Here is a 16,745-nt window from a genome sequence, read left to right on the forward strand (position 1 = left end):
CTCTCCCCAATTTCTAACCTTTACCATCATCTAGGTGCTTCTGCAGTGATTTTTTCCCCTTTGTTATATGAAGCTGTTCATTAATCAGGAGCTCATTTTAACTCTAACAAACGACAATCTCTAGTGCAATGTTAAAAGCTCTAATTCTTCTCTTACTGTGACGTGACACAACAGCAGTGTGCTCTGAGGAATTCTCTCATGGTAAGAAAAGCCTCATGGACACAAGCTACTGATTTACATAAAAAGTGAACTTCAATAACATGGACTAACCTAACAAATATCTAGGAATGATCAGGCGCTTTAATCCTTATTGACGACTGGGCATTCACATTATCCGTGAGGTACCTCACAGGCCAACACTGAGATGTTTCAGTTCCTTCAAGTTTCCCTCAAACTTAGTTTATCCATAAAGAGGCTCAAAGAGCAAATTGTTGACCTATTCCCCTCAGCTCTTACCCAACAGCCACTTATCTCCTCTTTTCTACTTGTTTAACAACATTAACAGTGTGCTTATATACCGCCCTTCTGGATAGATTAGTGCCACATTCGGAGTGGTGAAGAAAGTCAGTGTTATCATTATCCCCACAATACAGCTGGGGCTGAGAGGAATGGCTGGCCCTTAGCCACCTGCAAAGTTCACGGCAGTCGTAGGAGTCGAACTTACAGACTGCTGACTTGGAGCCCAGCCACTTTAACCACTATGCTACAGCAGCTGTTTGACAGTATTTGAGCAGAACTGAAATAACTGGATTGTGGGGACCACAAAGCGCCCTGTAAACCCAGGTGCTCTTTCCCGTTAACTATGGATCCTATCATGCTGACATTTTCCATTCCCATCTCCTACTGTAGGGCTGTCAACTTCCAAGTGGGGCCTGGAGATCTCCTGGAATTACAACTGATCTCTAGACTTCAGAGATCAGTTCCCCTGGGAAAAAATGGCTGCAGTGGAGGGCAGACTCTATGGCATTATAACCTGCGGAGGTCCCTCTTATCCTCAAATCCCACCCCCAAATGTCCAGGAATTTCCCAACTTGACATTGGCAACCCTGTCCTGCTGGGAATGCAGCTGCACTGGTTTTGCATAAAAGGAGAATCTCCAAGTATTCAGTCCAAATCATACTAATGTTCTGGAAAATCAACAATGAGAGGATCAATAATGGCAGGCAAGCTTCTAAAAACACATTTTGGCGCTGGCTGGTGAAATGCTCAGTGTTGTAAGTTGCACTCTTAAGGTAAAGGGTGATCTAACATTGAAATCAAGCTCACGGAGAATGCTCAAGCTGCCTGGGACCAGCCTGGCTTCATTTCCAGACCAGACATGCACAGTCGCCAACTGAAACCTCAGCAAACACTCGTGCTTCAGGCGGGCTGGCTGCCTTATTCTTAAAAGCAGGGAAAGAACATACTAGTATCGATCTGTTCTTGGGTTGCTTTATTAATTAATTTTTTTGTTTAAAGGGTATGAGGGCTCCACAGATAGGGGAAGGTTACTTGATGACATTGTGAGAAGTAGCAACTCAGCACAGCTGGCTTGTGCTTTAATTTTTTAGAACCTTTCACCCCTCCCCCTCCTCCGAGTTTGATTCTAGAGAGGAATGCATACATTTAGACTGAACACGGTTATGTGCACTTCCAGAGCAGATGCACTGCTCTTATAAAAGGCCTGTATGTCTTCAGTCTCAGGTAGGGCTCCCCACCCCCAGCTCCTGTTGCCTGTAGTGGGAGAATTTAAAAAAATAAATAAACTGGCAGTGTCATGTGTGATGCTATGTCACTTCCAATTAAAAAAAAGTGACAAGAGGTAACTTTAGGGATAACTGGCATCTTTGTGGTTTTATCATAGAGTTTCCAGCAATTCCTAGGGCTACCCAATGTCATTAGAGAGAGACCACAAGCAAATCTATTTTACTCAATGGAGCTTACGTCCGGGAAAATGTTCTTAGAAATGCACTGTAAGTGGCCTAGAACTTTTCAGAAGCAAAATCTTATAATTAATGGGCATAACACCACTTCTCCATTAATATCCATACTATCACACTGATAGAGTAATAAATATTTATAATTTCAGAAGCGATCATCTCACAGAGTTCCCGTTGCCAAAGAGCATGGAACAGGTGTACACGATCACTCCAGTTTACGGTCCAGGAAGTCCTGGTCTCTAAAGACTGATGATGCTGTATCAGTTCCTGTGTCCAAAAGGAAGTCCATAACAACACATACACAATTAAGTGTGTGATATTAGTATCTCTTGGCTTAAACGTTAGATGTTTTCCTCTATTGTTCGTTCTCCAATGGTTGCCAATGGTGAGTGGCAGCCATACTGCAGCAGCAAATCCTCTGTGGCGACTCCTGTGTAAACGCACAGCAGGCACCCAATTCAGACCGAGACTATACGGTGTGGGGGTAGGAGTTCTTGCCTCTCCTCATGTGCTGTTTTCAGGAGCTGAGATGGCCCAGGGTTCCCGGGGGACATTATCTGCCCAGTAACACCCCAGGGCCATTTACTCCTCCCCGTGTCATCGTCCTGAGCCAAACATGGCTTGTGCTGTGCTTCTGCACAGGAGTTGCCACCAGGGGTCCCCAGTTGCAATATGGGCGCCAGTCCCTCCCGGCAGCTTGTGTAAAGGGGGATATGTAGTTTGGCCCTCAGCATCTTTAGCAGAGGATCATGAATTCAGTTTGAGAGATTAATAGTTTAGCCTTGAACCATCGTGTGTCTGAAGAAGGTTGTTCTGACTCTCACAAGCTTTCACTCTGGAAATCTTGTTGGTCTCTACGAGGCCTCTGGATTCAAATCCTGCTGTTCTACTGCAGACCAACACGGCTACCCACCTAAACTATTAAATCTACAGCTCACCTTAAACCAAGGTTGTTGTTTTTTAAAAAAACCATTCACTATACTTGAAATGTGTGTGGTTTTAAGTTGCAATATATTGCTCTGCTAGGTGAAGAGTATATTAAAAACCACCGCCAGACAGAACAAAGCAAAACTTACAAAAGCTTAATTGACGACTTTCAGAAAATTCGGAGTATTGTGCCGAGTCCATCGTCCGAGTTTGTCTTTCTGCTCTCTGAAAAACAAAAGGAGATTGTTATTCAAATGCAATTTAAAATAAATGGAATCCATAAAAGCCTCACGGTCGTCTCTGAAAAACAAAAGGAGATTGTTATTCAAATGCAATTTAAAATAAATGGAATCCATAAAAGCCTCACGGTCGTCGTCGGTAATTCTCCACACCAAATGAATGCTGCTGTCCAAGGCGTTTAAATTTAAAGGGTCTATATTGTTCTGATCACATTCTCTCACAGTGGCGGGGCAGCTGCCTATCAACAGATCAGGACTGTGTTGCTTTCCGATTTCACTTTTACACCCTGCTGATTCTTCAAAGAGCTCAAGGTGAGACATACATTTTTCCCCACCCTTATTCCTTTAAGAACGAACAGTATTAACAGGTGGCATGCTACTGTTCTTGAAACGGTTCACTGGCAGTCCAACATTCTCTTACCTCACTTTTATATAACTCATTGTTTCTGTAGCAATATGACAAGAGAGAATGGCCACACCAAATTCATCCTCTTGAAGCCTTGTTCTATTCTTATCATTTAACACTGGAAAAAACTACTCCTTGTCTAAATTGGGCGGTTGACTGGGGCACATTTGATTTTCAAAGACTTCCTACTATAACTTCTAATTGAGGATGAGGAGATTTCCTGTTCTGATTCCACAGTTCCATTATGACTAGGAACTCTGGCTGTCTTCTGGAAAGAAAAGGAAAGTTCAGGAACCTGATAATGGATTTCTCTCTCACACACACATACACACGTTTGTGCTGTTGATATTTATAAATATTTTTAGAAAATTAAATAATTGGCTTCTGTGAAAGACATATGATTTATTTACACAGCTCTGTAGAGAAACACAACAGAACAAAGTTCTCCTGTGATGTTAAATCCCTTCAAACCTATCCCTTTATGTGTCAAAGCAATTGAATGTTTCTCCAATTCTATTGATTAAAGATTTGAAGGGTTTCTTTTTGCTTGCTTGTTTTCATGTTGCAGAAGAACTACATATAAAAAAACAGGGGTTTTCTTTGGCTACAGGGGAATGATCTGGAAGAGCTTAATTTTGCTGTAGTGGTTAAGAGTGTAGGATTCTAATCTGCATTCCTCACTCCTCCACCTGAAGCCAGCTGGGTGGCCTTGAGTCAGTCACAGCTTCTAGGAGCTCTCTCAGCCGCACCCACCTCACAGGGTGTTTTGTTGTGGGGATAATCATAACATGCTTTGTAAACCACTCTAAATGGGTGTTTAGTTGTCCTGAAGGGTGGTATATAAATCGAATGTTGTTGTTATTGTTAGTTGTTATTATTTATTTATTTATTTATTCATACATACATACATACTTCCTTTTGGGCACATATCCCATAAATATAATTCTCAGAGAATCACAGATTAGAATATTATGAGTTTCACTGTGGTAAATATTTCTGGTAAAGAGAAATCCTAAAATCTAGGTGGAAATTCAGCAGAGGAGGATTTCACAAATGACCCCTTCTCTAAGAACGTATCCTTACATTCATTATTTAAGTGCTTTATTAGGCAAGACTAACATATTAGTTTTGTTCAAATTTTCATTCTTTCAAGATGCCTGACAGACAAAAGTCACAAGAGGACCACAAAATGAAAAACACAGAGAAAGCGGATCAGAAGGCAATGCCAAACATCTGCCTCAGAATCAAGACACTTGATGTATTGAAATACGTTACTGAAAAAAACGTATAACTTGCCATTAAAACACTGCCACCACCCAAATAGTCACAGCTGTTTCTTAGAGCTCCTTTCCATTTTCTTTTCCTTCACTGTCGTTGGCATGAGTTGCCCAAATTGCTATTTCAATCCATTGGCTGTGGTAATCCACATGATCTTGTGCACAAATGCTCATGCATCAGAACCTCAGGGTTTGATCCAAATCCCAATCCATAATGGGTTGGCTCCAAAGCAGTGCCAGCAGAGAGAAGCTGGTGCAGCAAGACTCCCTCTCTCCTCTCTCCCCTTTTGCTGCAGCCCACCCCCACCAGAAGGATCAATGTGAGGGGTAACAGCGTGAGCAGGGAATTGGCAACAACCACACCTCCTCTGTTCACCTCAAACGGGTTTGCACAGCAGAGAGGAGAGGCTACCATACGAATAAAGTCTGCACAACGCTTGCTGTGTTGGAAAAGAAACAGAATGTCCTGTATTGTTAGGGAATTATAAGTGAAGTAATTATTTCCCATAGGGGTATATATTATTTTCCATAGGGGAAGAGCCCTTAAGGTCATCCAGTGTACTACTGACAGTGTTCTCCATATCCAAACCGTGCTAGATTAGCTTGTCAAATAAAAGAATGAGGCCTGAGTTAAAAAAACCAAAAAAACTATGTCGTAGAACAGAAGTTCCTAATGAAGAAATACTGTGCCCCGAACAGCAATGGAAATCTTTTTCATCCAGGTAATGATTTATTTCAACAGAAAGCTAAAGACCTTTTCATGCTCCATTATAAAAACATCTTTTTGGATACCACGCTGAAGAAATGGGAGGGGCATGACTTTAATCACAGGTCACCACGTTTTGTTTAGAACTCTGGGCTCTGATGTGAGACTGTACAACAGCTAAGGGGAGGCCGGGGGGGGGGGGTCTCAATATGCTGCGTATTTTCCTCATGGCTTTGAACATTCTAAGTGCTCAAATAGCTACATTATGCAGTTTAAAAATGCTCCTTTTGACCATCCTGAAGGATGCAATGGAGTGACACTGTAATACGTTTAGCCTTCAAAAGTGGTTTGCATTGTATCTTTCTTTTAGTGTGGGACACTGAAAAAGACAACCAGATCAAGGTCTCCTTTGGTTCCATCTGAGATCTTTCACCCTCGACATATAACATTCTCTGGGCAGGGGGAAGTAAAGGGCCAGTAATAGGAGAGCTGCTGTAGCACAGTGGTTAAGCGGTTGGGTTGCAAATCACTGCTCTGCTGGTTTGAATCCGACAACTGCTATAAGCTCAGTAGGTGGCCTCGGTTAAGCCACTCCTTTCAGCCCCAGCTCCCCAACTGCATCGTGGGGATAATGACAATAATTATCTTGTTGACCACTTGGAAAGGGGCATTAATCAGTCTAGAAGAGAGGTATATAAGTGCAGTTGCTTTTGTTGTTGTTGTTGTTATTAAAAGGCCAAAGGGAGGTGGTCAAGATAACAGTTAGAAATTCTAGAATCTCCGCTCTGCATGTATCTTCCGTGTATCAGACTTCTGAGAGCCATAAAGAACCTCAATTGCACTTGTCACTTTGCACCAGTTAGCTGATCTCAACAAGATCTGCTTTTAATAAACAGAAAAACAAAAATGGTACGACAGCGTTGCAAATTCCATTAGTTGTCTTAGACCTTATCTCAGCACTTCCATTATACATTTTAACTGACTTGTTCGTCTGAAATTCGCTTTTAACTTGTGGCAACCAAAGGGGGAGAAAATGGCATGAGCGCATAATCCACCTTGAAGATTAGACACACTTTGGGCCTTAGGCTGCGTTTTATGACATATTGATGGATGTCGTGATAAAACTGCAGCTCTGTGCATAAAGAACAGATTCACAGGCGATTCTTTGTTATCTTGCTTATCCTTGCATTACAAAGCAGACTGTTCATTTCTGTCCTTTCCATTAGCTTGAATGAGTATGTAAGAAATAGCAGTCTTTGATGTCATGCAGCTGGCTTATACACCCACATTGTCCTGACTCCTTCCTCCATAACAAGGAAGTCTCGTTTATGCCAAACCAGGCTAGGATTCTCATCTTGAAACAGCTTCAAGAGAAAGCTGAAGGATTTATACTCTCTACTTCCACCCAAAAATCATTTCTTGTTGCAAAGTTTTCCAAACTTCAATGGGTTTCCCTCTTACAGAAACCTGCAAGAGCCCAGAAAGCTCAACCAGGTGAACTACACCATGTGACAGAGCAAGATTCAGCACCTTAAAGACCAACCAGGTTTCCAGGGTATAAGCTCTTGAGTCAGAACTCCCTTCATCGGATGGTTCACAGTCATCCTGCCCTCCGGCTTTCTCCCTGCTGCCCAACATCCTCTACGTATTGTGAACTTATATCTATTTAGAGCAATCTTTTGGAAATAACTCTACATACGCTCGGTTGCAGGTACAGCATTGTTATATTAGTGCTTCCTAAAGGCAAGACATGAATTAGACATTTGGTCCATCAAGATCAGTATTGCTTCGGTCAATACCACCTACTCAAACTGGCAGCGGCTCTCCAGGGTTTCAGGTTGAAGTCTTTTGTATCATCTAGGGTTGCCAGGTCCAGGCTGGGAAATTCCTGGAGATTTGGGGATAGAGGCTGGGGAGAGGAGGGGCACCAGCGGGGTATAATGCCATAGAGTCTAACCTCTGAAGCAGCCATTTTTTCCAGGGTAACTGATCTTTGGGGATCAGTTGTAATTCTGAGGGACCTCCTGATACCAACTGGAGGCTGGCAACCATACCTACCACTGATCATTTCCCCCCCAAGCAGAGGCTCCAGGAATTGAACCTGAAACCTTCTGCATGCCAAGTAGATGCTCTACCACTGAGCCACAGCGCCTCCCCTCAACTCCTCAGTTCATTGTCTTCTGGTAAGGAGATCAGCTGGGTTCACTGCACAATGGGACCGCAATAATGGACTAATTAAGTTCTGAATGGCACTCGCTCTAATGGCTACAAAAGCAGCAGAACCGTGAATCCATTGTGTAGGTGACCATAGAGTCAGACCACCTATCCATTTCAGCATCTTTCATTCTGAGCAGAACTCTCACATACTTCATAGAACTTCCTCCCATTGGTGCTCATATTAATGTAGCAATGGAAACATCACTCTTTTAATACGGTTGGGTTGCATCTGCTTGTCCATGGATAGTTTGAGGCTCACTGATATCAATAGGGTGATTGCAATTGTAAAGACTGTCTCCCCAAAATTGAACCGCTATTCCTTGTGGCTAGTTAAATCATGCCTAGGAAAGGTGAGAATGCCCTTGGCAAAGATTATTAACCATGTCTCTGGTACAATGGATATTTTCACAGCAGCCGAAAGAAGCTCTGTCATGCCTCAGGTGGGCTGAGCCACCTTACTCTGCCACCACTCTGGGATTCAGGGTCCCTTGGGAAGGCCCTGAGTACCCTCCCAACCCTTCTGACCTCTGTAGCTTGGCCAATAAACAGGTGTGAGAACCCAGCAGAGTAACAACAAACAAAAGGGTTTATTTACAAGGAGGTCAGTTAATATCAAACAAACAAGCAAGGTGCATTAGCAACAATAGATGGGTGAAAGCAAAATAAACCAAAGGCCCTAGGGCGACTGAACTCCCTGTCCCTCTGTATGCCAGGCCTGCCTCCTCACCCTACCTGGATGAGGGCCTCTCCCCCTAGCAGAAACCTCCTCTGATCTGCTCTGCTCCCTGGGAGGAAGAACACAGGTGTTTCCCCTCCCAGACTTATATAGCACCAGCCCCCCATCTTGTGATTGGCCAAAAAAGAGCGCCAAAACAGCCCCGGGAGTCCTGGGAATTGTAGGCAGACCCACTCCCACTGCTAATAGGCTTCTAAGGCCTTGCTAGGCCTTCCTGGCACAGCCAGATCATGACAAGCTCTTAAGAAACTATTTTTGGCTAAAGGAGACAAGGACAATTATAGACCTGTGTCAAAGCTTCCTTTTCTGGATGAGGTGATTGAGCAGATGGTGACGGGGCGACTTCAGGTGTATGTGGATGACACTTCTGCCCGTGACCCATTTCAGTGCATGCCAATTCATTTTGTTAGATCTGCCAGGGGTGTTTGACGCAGTGTTGTTGTGTTGTTGGAGTTTAGGACAACTGAGAAGGGGATAGATTTCCACTGTTTTTGCTCTTTTATACTGAATAGGAGTCAGTCGTGACAAAGGCACTTGGCCAGGGCCTACGTTCTTAAGGGACCGTATTGTCCCACATGGTCTTTAACATTCATGTCGAACCACTGGGTGAGATGGTTTGTAGGCTTTGGGGTCAGCTAACACCCACTTCGATATTTCTTTATCCACGCCTCCAGAAGCTGCTGTGCAGAATCAGCATCTCAAGGCTGCGGTCAAGAGGAAACTGAATCCAGACAAGACTAAGATGATACCAATTGGCAAGGATGATGTCCTGGTAGGGACTTATCTGCCAGTTTTGGTTGGGACTAAAATTACCTTTGATCAATCAAGCGTGGAGGAGGTTTCTCTTGGACACAGCCTTGCTGGTGGAGAAGTGCTGGTGCCAAGAGTAACCTCTTTCAATTACACCCTGCTTGAAAGTTAGACCCCTGGACCCTGCAGATCTGGCTCTGCTGATCCATACACTATAAGCTCTACATCAGTTTCCTATAATATGTTCTAGATAGGGCTAATCTCAAAGATGACTATGAGCAGAACCACAAGTGACAAAAGGCACAGATTGGACACTTGTCAGCTTCCCTCAAGTTTTGATGGGAAATGTAGGCAGCTTGGCGGAATGTTGGACAAGTGACAGTTGAAAAGTCCATTGGACAGCAGTCGGAGAGCCAAGCTGCAAGACCAGGATGCCTACATTTCCCATCAAAACTTGAGGGAAGCTGACAAGTGTCCAATCTGTGCCTTTTGTCACTTGTGGTTCTGCTCATAGAAGCTAATACAAAACCCAGCAGTCTGCCCTTTTCTAGGCCAAGACATTTTGAACATAAAACAGCTGTTCTTCAACAACTCCATCTATTTACTTATGAGCCCAACGTAACATGCTGATTCTTACTTTGAAAGCCATTGATGAACTGAACCATCACACCTCCAAGAACACATCTCTTGTTATGAACTTGTCTCTTGTTATGAACCCAAGTACCAACTACGTTCCTCTGTTTCCTTCTCACTCTGCCCATTGGTGTAGTCCTCCTTTGCCTATTCTGGGGCATTTCAAGGCAAATATAGTGGAATGATCAGCTCTAGGTGGTTCAGAGGTTACCTTCTTCACTCTACATTTTTAGAAAGGGTTTGTAAAAATATTGCAGAAAGCTTGCTAACTTGGGTGGGTCTTCCTGGTGGCTTTACCATAGCTGTATTAGGCTGTGTTATGCTGCCTGATATTAATGAGATATGTTTCACTGCAGTTTGTACCTGGGGCACCTTGTGAATAGCCTTGAGTACAAAGGGAAGGGAAGGACCACACATACTTTAATTAATTGACCGGTGGAAGAGAGTGCTCTCAAGTTATAGCTGACTTATGGCGACACCTGGTGATGTTTTCATGGCAAGAGACTAACCAAGGTGGTTTACCATTGCCTGCCTCTGCAACCCTGGTCTTCATTGGAGGTCTCCCATCCAATTACTAACCAAGGCCCACCCTGCTTAGCTTCTGAGATCTGATGAGATCAGGCTCATCTGGGCTATCCATGTCAGGGCAATTAATTGATTACATTTATTATATTTTGCAATACAAAAGAGATCACTTGAGTTATGTGCTCAGATATGACTTATGAACAATTTTCAGTTAACATTATCTGCACTGAGAAACCTGGCTGTAGTGGTAAAGCTTGCAGACTGCAACACACGGTATGCGACAGAGCAGGGAGCCAAGTCCTCCTCCCCACACACAAATAAGGCTTTTCCTCCCTATCATAAACTGGCTTTCCCTCCTTGACATAAATTCTGGTAGGGTGTGCATTACAGATATACTGTTCATCTTCATTTTCCATGTTAACCCTAAAACTGTCAAGCGGGATGGCCCCCTAAGGTCTAATTTGACCACACTAGAGTATCTCATACAGGCAGTTCTTAAGAAATACTTTTTTTCCAAAGGTCCATTCCTTCTGTTGACAGAATTCCTCTGATTTGTAAACACTGTAAGCTTTGTCTACATTGTTAATTCCTGGTGTTAAATTATCAACACAGCAATTCATCTAGCTGTTTGCACTTCTCATGACATTCTGGGTTAAACTGCTTCAAATGATATCCTTATGTTGGCTGTGAGAAGTCCCGAGTGAACTCCAGCCTTATTTAGGATTTTTAGTTCCAATTCTTGGCCGATGCTTAGCAGTTAATAACCATCGCATAGCATTCAAGGGCTCTTCTTCTACTGCAAAGGTCCACGGCGACAGCAATTTTGTTACTCTGATCAAATTCCATCAACACTCCTGGCTTCAGATTTGGTCCAGTCAATAAGCAATCACTGAATTAAGGGCATATCTCCCCCACCCCCTCCAAGGCAATTCGCACCACGACCTGGCTAGCCCAAGCTCATCAGGTCTTGGAAGCTAAGCACGGCCTGCCCTGGTTAGTACTGGGATGGGAGACCACTATGGTAGTCCAGGGTTGCTACACAGATGAAGGCAACGGAAAACCACCTCTTTTCATCTCTTGCCTTGAAAACCCAACAGGGTTGCCATAAGGTGCCTGTGACCTGATGGCAAAGAAAAGGCAAATTTGCAGGCCAGGGAGGGCAGTTTCAGTATGTGAAACTATGCAAAGACACAAGGAATGAATGTCTCTCTTCCTTTTTCAGCATGGCCCTGCTCCAAATTAGGGCTGTGGCTAGCTGCTGCAATTTAGCTTTAAAAACAGCTGCCAATGTCTCACTGCTGCTCATCCAAGGCCAGGACTGGTTTAGCTCTCGTTCCCTTACCCCGCAGCTGTTCTCCTCATTCAATTGCTAAATCACTTGATGTTGGAGAGTGACTTCGCCTGGGCCCAGGATCTTGTTTAAATTTGGCTTCATCTCAAACAAACCTGCTACTCCATCCTTAGTCTGCATGCTGCCCGTAGCCATTCTGCATACTAGATGAACAGGAGCCATTCTGCATACTAGATGAACAGGAGCGCTAGCGTGAGTGGCTACTTTGCACAAGTTGCACCGCAAGTTAAGTGAGACATTAAGCCCATGAAAAGTCACCCAGGGAAGCTCTTTGCTGAACCAGCATCACTTTCACATCAGGTCCAAGGGACAATACGCATGTTACAATGGTCACGTGGCCAGTGGCCACCAAGAGGAATTAGGGTGACATGTGCACTAGAAAGGTCGTGCTTCCCAGGTATGTGCCAGGTACCCCTCACCTCCTGTCGGGAGGGTGGAGTCCCTGTCACTTAACTTGTGTGCTGCATGAGGTCCTCTTTTGCATGCACACAAAGCGCACGTGCGCCCTGGAGTCAGCATGATGGCGCCCCTTCCACAAGTGACATCACCATGCTGGCCACATGAGTGCTCCCGTACTCCACATGGGGCCGATTTGACCAGTTTGGGGCCCAAACCAGCCTCAAATGAAGCATGAGAACACTCCCGCAGGTAGCGCAATGATGTCACTTCCGGAAATGATGTTGCCGCGCCTGTTGGGAGCACATGTGCAGTGCATGCTCCTGAGGTGCCTGCTGGTGGCGGGCAGCCTCCAGGAGCGTCCCCCTTTCCACCAATCACTGGGCAATCGCCGGACAAGGGAGCAAATCCCCAGGAGTTTGCCCACCACCGGCAGGCACTGGGAACCCTATATGTGGGGGCTCAAATTGGATCGTGGCCATGATGTACATAGAGAAGGGACTTCAGCCTCCTGCCCCCCCCCCCAGCTCCCTTTTGCTGTCCTGAAATGGTCCCAGGGATCTGTTCCTCGCATTGTAATTCCTAACTGACTAAAGGCTAATCTTTCCTAGCACTTCATGGGTAACTACTTCCAAACTGGTAGGTTTTGTTTCTGTTTTACTGAAAATCCCCACACAAACTAGGTTTACTGAAAATATTTACTCAATTCCTTAAGTGTTTTGGTGAAACCTTTTCACACCGTAGCATTGCAGCTTCAAGAGTCTGTGAGAGAAGTTCCAAGCTGGGAGAAAACAGTCGTTAGGGGTGAGGTTGGAGAATACTAATTTTGAGGGTTTGTTCAAAGTTGAAATGCAAAGTGAAACCCACTGAAAAACAAACCTGTGCAAACCAGAAACCGAGAAGAAAGCTGTAAAGTTGCTTTCATCCTGCTGTGTCCATAATTATCCTACCTCCTACCAAGTATCTCTGAAACTACTCTACCCTTCAGACAAAGCTGAGATTCTGAGTTACAACCAATTGCCTCCCCCCTAATTGCATCTTGTCCCTCCTCTCCTTCTCTCCCCTCTCCTCTTCTGTATTTGATCAGTTTGTATCATGCATCTGACGAAGAGAACTTGATTCTCGAAAGCTTATGCTGCAATAAAATTGGTTAGTCTTAAAGGTGCTACTGGACTCTTTTTGATTTAACCAATTCATGGTGAGCCACAGAGCGTTCAAGGAAAGAGACAAGCAGAGGTAGTCTGTCATTGCCCTCTGCCGCACATTAAAATTGTGTAGCAATTGTGTGGCAATAATACCCACTGATTTTTGAGGATATTTATGTACTACTACTAATAGTTTATTTGTATACTGCTCTTTTAAACAGATTAGTGCCCACTCATAGCAGCGAAGAAAGTAATTATCCCCACAATACAGCTGGGGAGCTGGGGCTGAGAGGAGTGGCTTACCCAAGGCCTCCTGCTGAGCTCATGGTAGAAGTGGGATTCGAACCAGCGAAGTGATGCATTGCAGCCCAACTACTTAACCACTATGCTACATCAGCTATACCTGCCTGGAACCTAGAACCTAACTGGTTGTCAGCAGTAATGGACCCTCCTTGCTCTTACTGTAGCTAAACAATTTATATTACAGCACTGGAGAGACAAACACCCACTTAGCATAATACAGGGGATGGAGGACCATACAAAGTTATCTATATTTGAATGTATGGAATGTATGCAACAGCTGAGGATGAACTCTTAAAAAAGATATCTGGAAACATTTTATGGGTGCTTATGTGTAGATTCCTCACTATTGTTATATTTTTTATTTCTATTTGTGTAAGAGGTTTGTTTAACTTTTAAAAAACTTTTTTTCTTCTTTTAAAATAAAATATTTTTAAAACTCAGTCTCCCTTGGTGGTTTCCCATCAAAGTACTATCCGCAGCCAACTCTGTGTAGCTTCCAAGTTCTCACAAACTCAGGCTATTTGGGCTGCTAAAGTAACTTAACAGCAATTTAAAACACAGATACAGAAAAAAAATTAGTAATCGTTGTTTCATTTCATTTACTATTATTACAGTCATAACCGGCACATATCGATTAAACAAATTATACCGAAGAAAAATAATAGTGAAATTTACAGACATGCGTATAAAAACGTAAGTTTAAAAACAAAGCTCAAGAATAGGAAATAAAACGTAGGCCATGGGGAACTCCCATTTCATTTATCTAATCGCTTCTGTAATCGTTCCTTGTTAATTCTATAAGCTATAGCAAAAAATCTGGCACAAACCAATGAAAGCTGAGGAACTGTGTCAGATAAAAAAATCTTGGTGATATCCAAAGGAGAGTATTTAGAAAATCTTCTAAGCAAGGGTTGTAGGATCTTCACCCAAGCATCCTGATAAAAAGAGCCATGAAGCATGATACGCTCGATTGTCTCGACCTTGCCTAATCTGCAAGGGTTGTTTGGGGGAAGCAGTTTGACCGAGATACGGGCACAACGGAGGACTGCCTGGTTGTTTCCGTTTCTCCATCTGCCCCCAAATTGTTAAGGATTTTTTTTTTAAAAATCCGGAGCGGGATCCATGCATGATGGAAGGACCACCAGATCATGATGGAGGGCTGCCTGGCAGCTCTCTCTGACTTCAGGAATGGAAACTGGTAAAATCATATAAAACTAAGATCCAAATATTGGTAAAACCACACAATAGTCCTGATGAGTGTATTCCCTGGGATACAGGGAGGAGCCCAAGGGGATGGAAGGGGAAGGGCAGCGCAAAGACCGTCAACTATATGTGGATTCATTAGCATGAGCTTTACTGATAATTTATCCTGTTTCCTAATGAAAGCAAAAAACCCCCACCGTGTCTCTATTAAAAAGCAATCAGATTTGGTATGTTGGTGACACTTTAAAGAGCACATTATGTGGGAAAACAAAATAAACATTTACCCTGGCAGAGGAAAGCAGGCTTGGGGTTTTGACATACTTGGCAGGCAGGCAGAATTATATTCACATCAAGCATACAGAAAAGCTAATTTAATATTTAAATATTTGCTTAAGTAATACACTATTTTAAAACAGCACATTAAAAGAGACAGTTTTGTCAGGATGTTTTAAAGATTCTAGTAAAAACACACTTGGCAGAAGCAATACATTTGAGGTGAGATCATGGATTTCTGTACTCATCGTGATACAGACCGCTTGCTTCCTAGAAGATGAGACCGTTGTCCCGATATAGACTCCTTCGTATGGCTGCAGCAAAGGATATTTCCAAACTGCTTCCCAACTTTTGATGGAAGCAACTCCAATAAAGCATCGCATTCAAACATTAGGAAGTTTCAATGCTGACAATGGGTTGAGTACTTTATATAAGAATCTTTGGCTTACACACAAGTCCTATTTGGGCCGAATTCCATAATGCGTTATGTTTGTTGTTACTCAGTTTCAAACTCAGTCGATTCCAGCTGAGATGAAGGGTACTTTGGGAGGTCGAGCAACTGATAATCCAACTATAGGCAGCTGAGGACTAGTTCCAAGGTACTGGAGTTTGAATCCCAAGGTCTGTGCATGTTCTAACAGCTGCTGCCCCTGCGGAGTGAGATACGGCAGCTTAGGCACGGTGTGGCTGGAAGGGCCACTTCTCCTTCTCTGTGTACACCCCTGACAAAAAGGGGCTACAGGCAGGATTCAAACCACCATCTGCTGAGCACCCCGGGCTCCAGTCACTCTGGGCTCCTGCCAGTCGCATCACGACACCACTTTCAGTGGGGGGAAGCCTGGGTTTCCTTCATTCTCCCCCTTGGCATACCTGTGCACGGGCAGTGACTGCCTGGCATCAGGGGGCCTGTGGATGCACTGGCTGGTTTGGGTTGGCTGTCACTCACACGGCATCCACTGTAACAATCCAACTACTACCACAATTCAATCAAAGTTCTGTGAAATTCAACTGGGTCTACCTCTTTACGCGAATATACAAAATTGCCTTCTCGTAATATACCTGCTCAAAAGCAGGTATATTGAATTGTGGTGGTCGTTGGATCGTCACGGTGGCTGTCCCTTATTCTTCTTATCTTTGTACTGTGATCTCTCTCTTTTTTCATTCACACGGCATCAGCAGGACGTCACTCCATGATCAGTGGGTAGCAATGGAGTTGGTAGGAACGCTGTGCACTCGTGGTGCTGTCTGAGCGATGCCAGGGGTGTTTGTGGCTTATTTATGCCCTGGGAAATGCTTATCAGATGCCCGCTGGTAGCACTGGTACTGCGCCAGTGTCACATCAGCATCACCACTAGCAGCAGCAGGTGAAGGTGTCGAAAGTTGGCTTTGTGTTAACTCTAAGAGCGGGTGCCATTATGACGGACGGAGAATGTCAGGGCGTGCAGTGCACATGAATGTTTCTGACCACACAGAAGGGTTCTTTGTAAAAGTTTTTTCAGGGAGTATGCACTGGTACAGAGTACCAGCACCTCTTGAGCATTTGGGACTTGAGCGAAGAGGGGAGAACATCATGTGTACCAGAACCTCTTTTTAAAGGGGGGGCGGGAAACCAGTCTATATCTGTATCTGCATCTACATCTATAATCTGACTAATGACAGTCTCCCATAAGACAGGCATTACAGTTATTGGATAGAAGGCCATTAGCATTGATATGAACAGACACGACTTGCGCATATAA

The 16,745-nt window shown here is 43.9% G+C and overlaps 1 protein-coding gene across 6 annotated transcripts in view; it reads right to left on the bottom strand.

Annotated features, from left to right (window-relative positions):
• The window catches only part of SUPT3H (SPT3 homolog, SAGA and STAGA complex component), a 369,426-nt gene that overhangs the window by 75,541 nt on the left and 277,140 nt on the right, over positions 1-16,745 (bottom strand). For all 6 annotated transcript variants that reach the window (XM_054995836.1, XM_054995765.1, XM_054995879.1 and 3 more), the window contains one exon: positions 2,996-3,071. In XM_054995836.1, the coding sequence (XP_054851811.1) occupies positions 2,996-3,071 (76 nt within the window). The remainder of the gene's footprint in view (positions 1-2,995; positions 3,072-16,745) is intronic.

This window comes from Eublepharis macularius, chromosome 1 (assembly GCF_028583425.1).
Source record: "Eublepharis macularius isolate TG4126 chromosome 1, MPM_Emac_v1.0, whole genome shotgun sequence".
In the NCBI taxonomy this organism is placed as follows: Eukaryota; Metazoa; Chordata; class Lepidosauria; order Squamata; family Eublepharidae; genus Eublepharis; species Eublepharis macularius.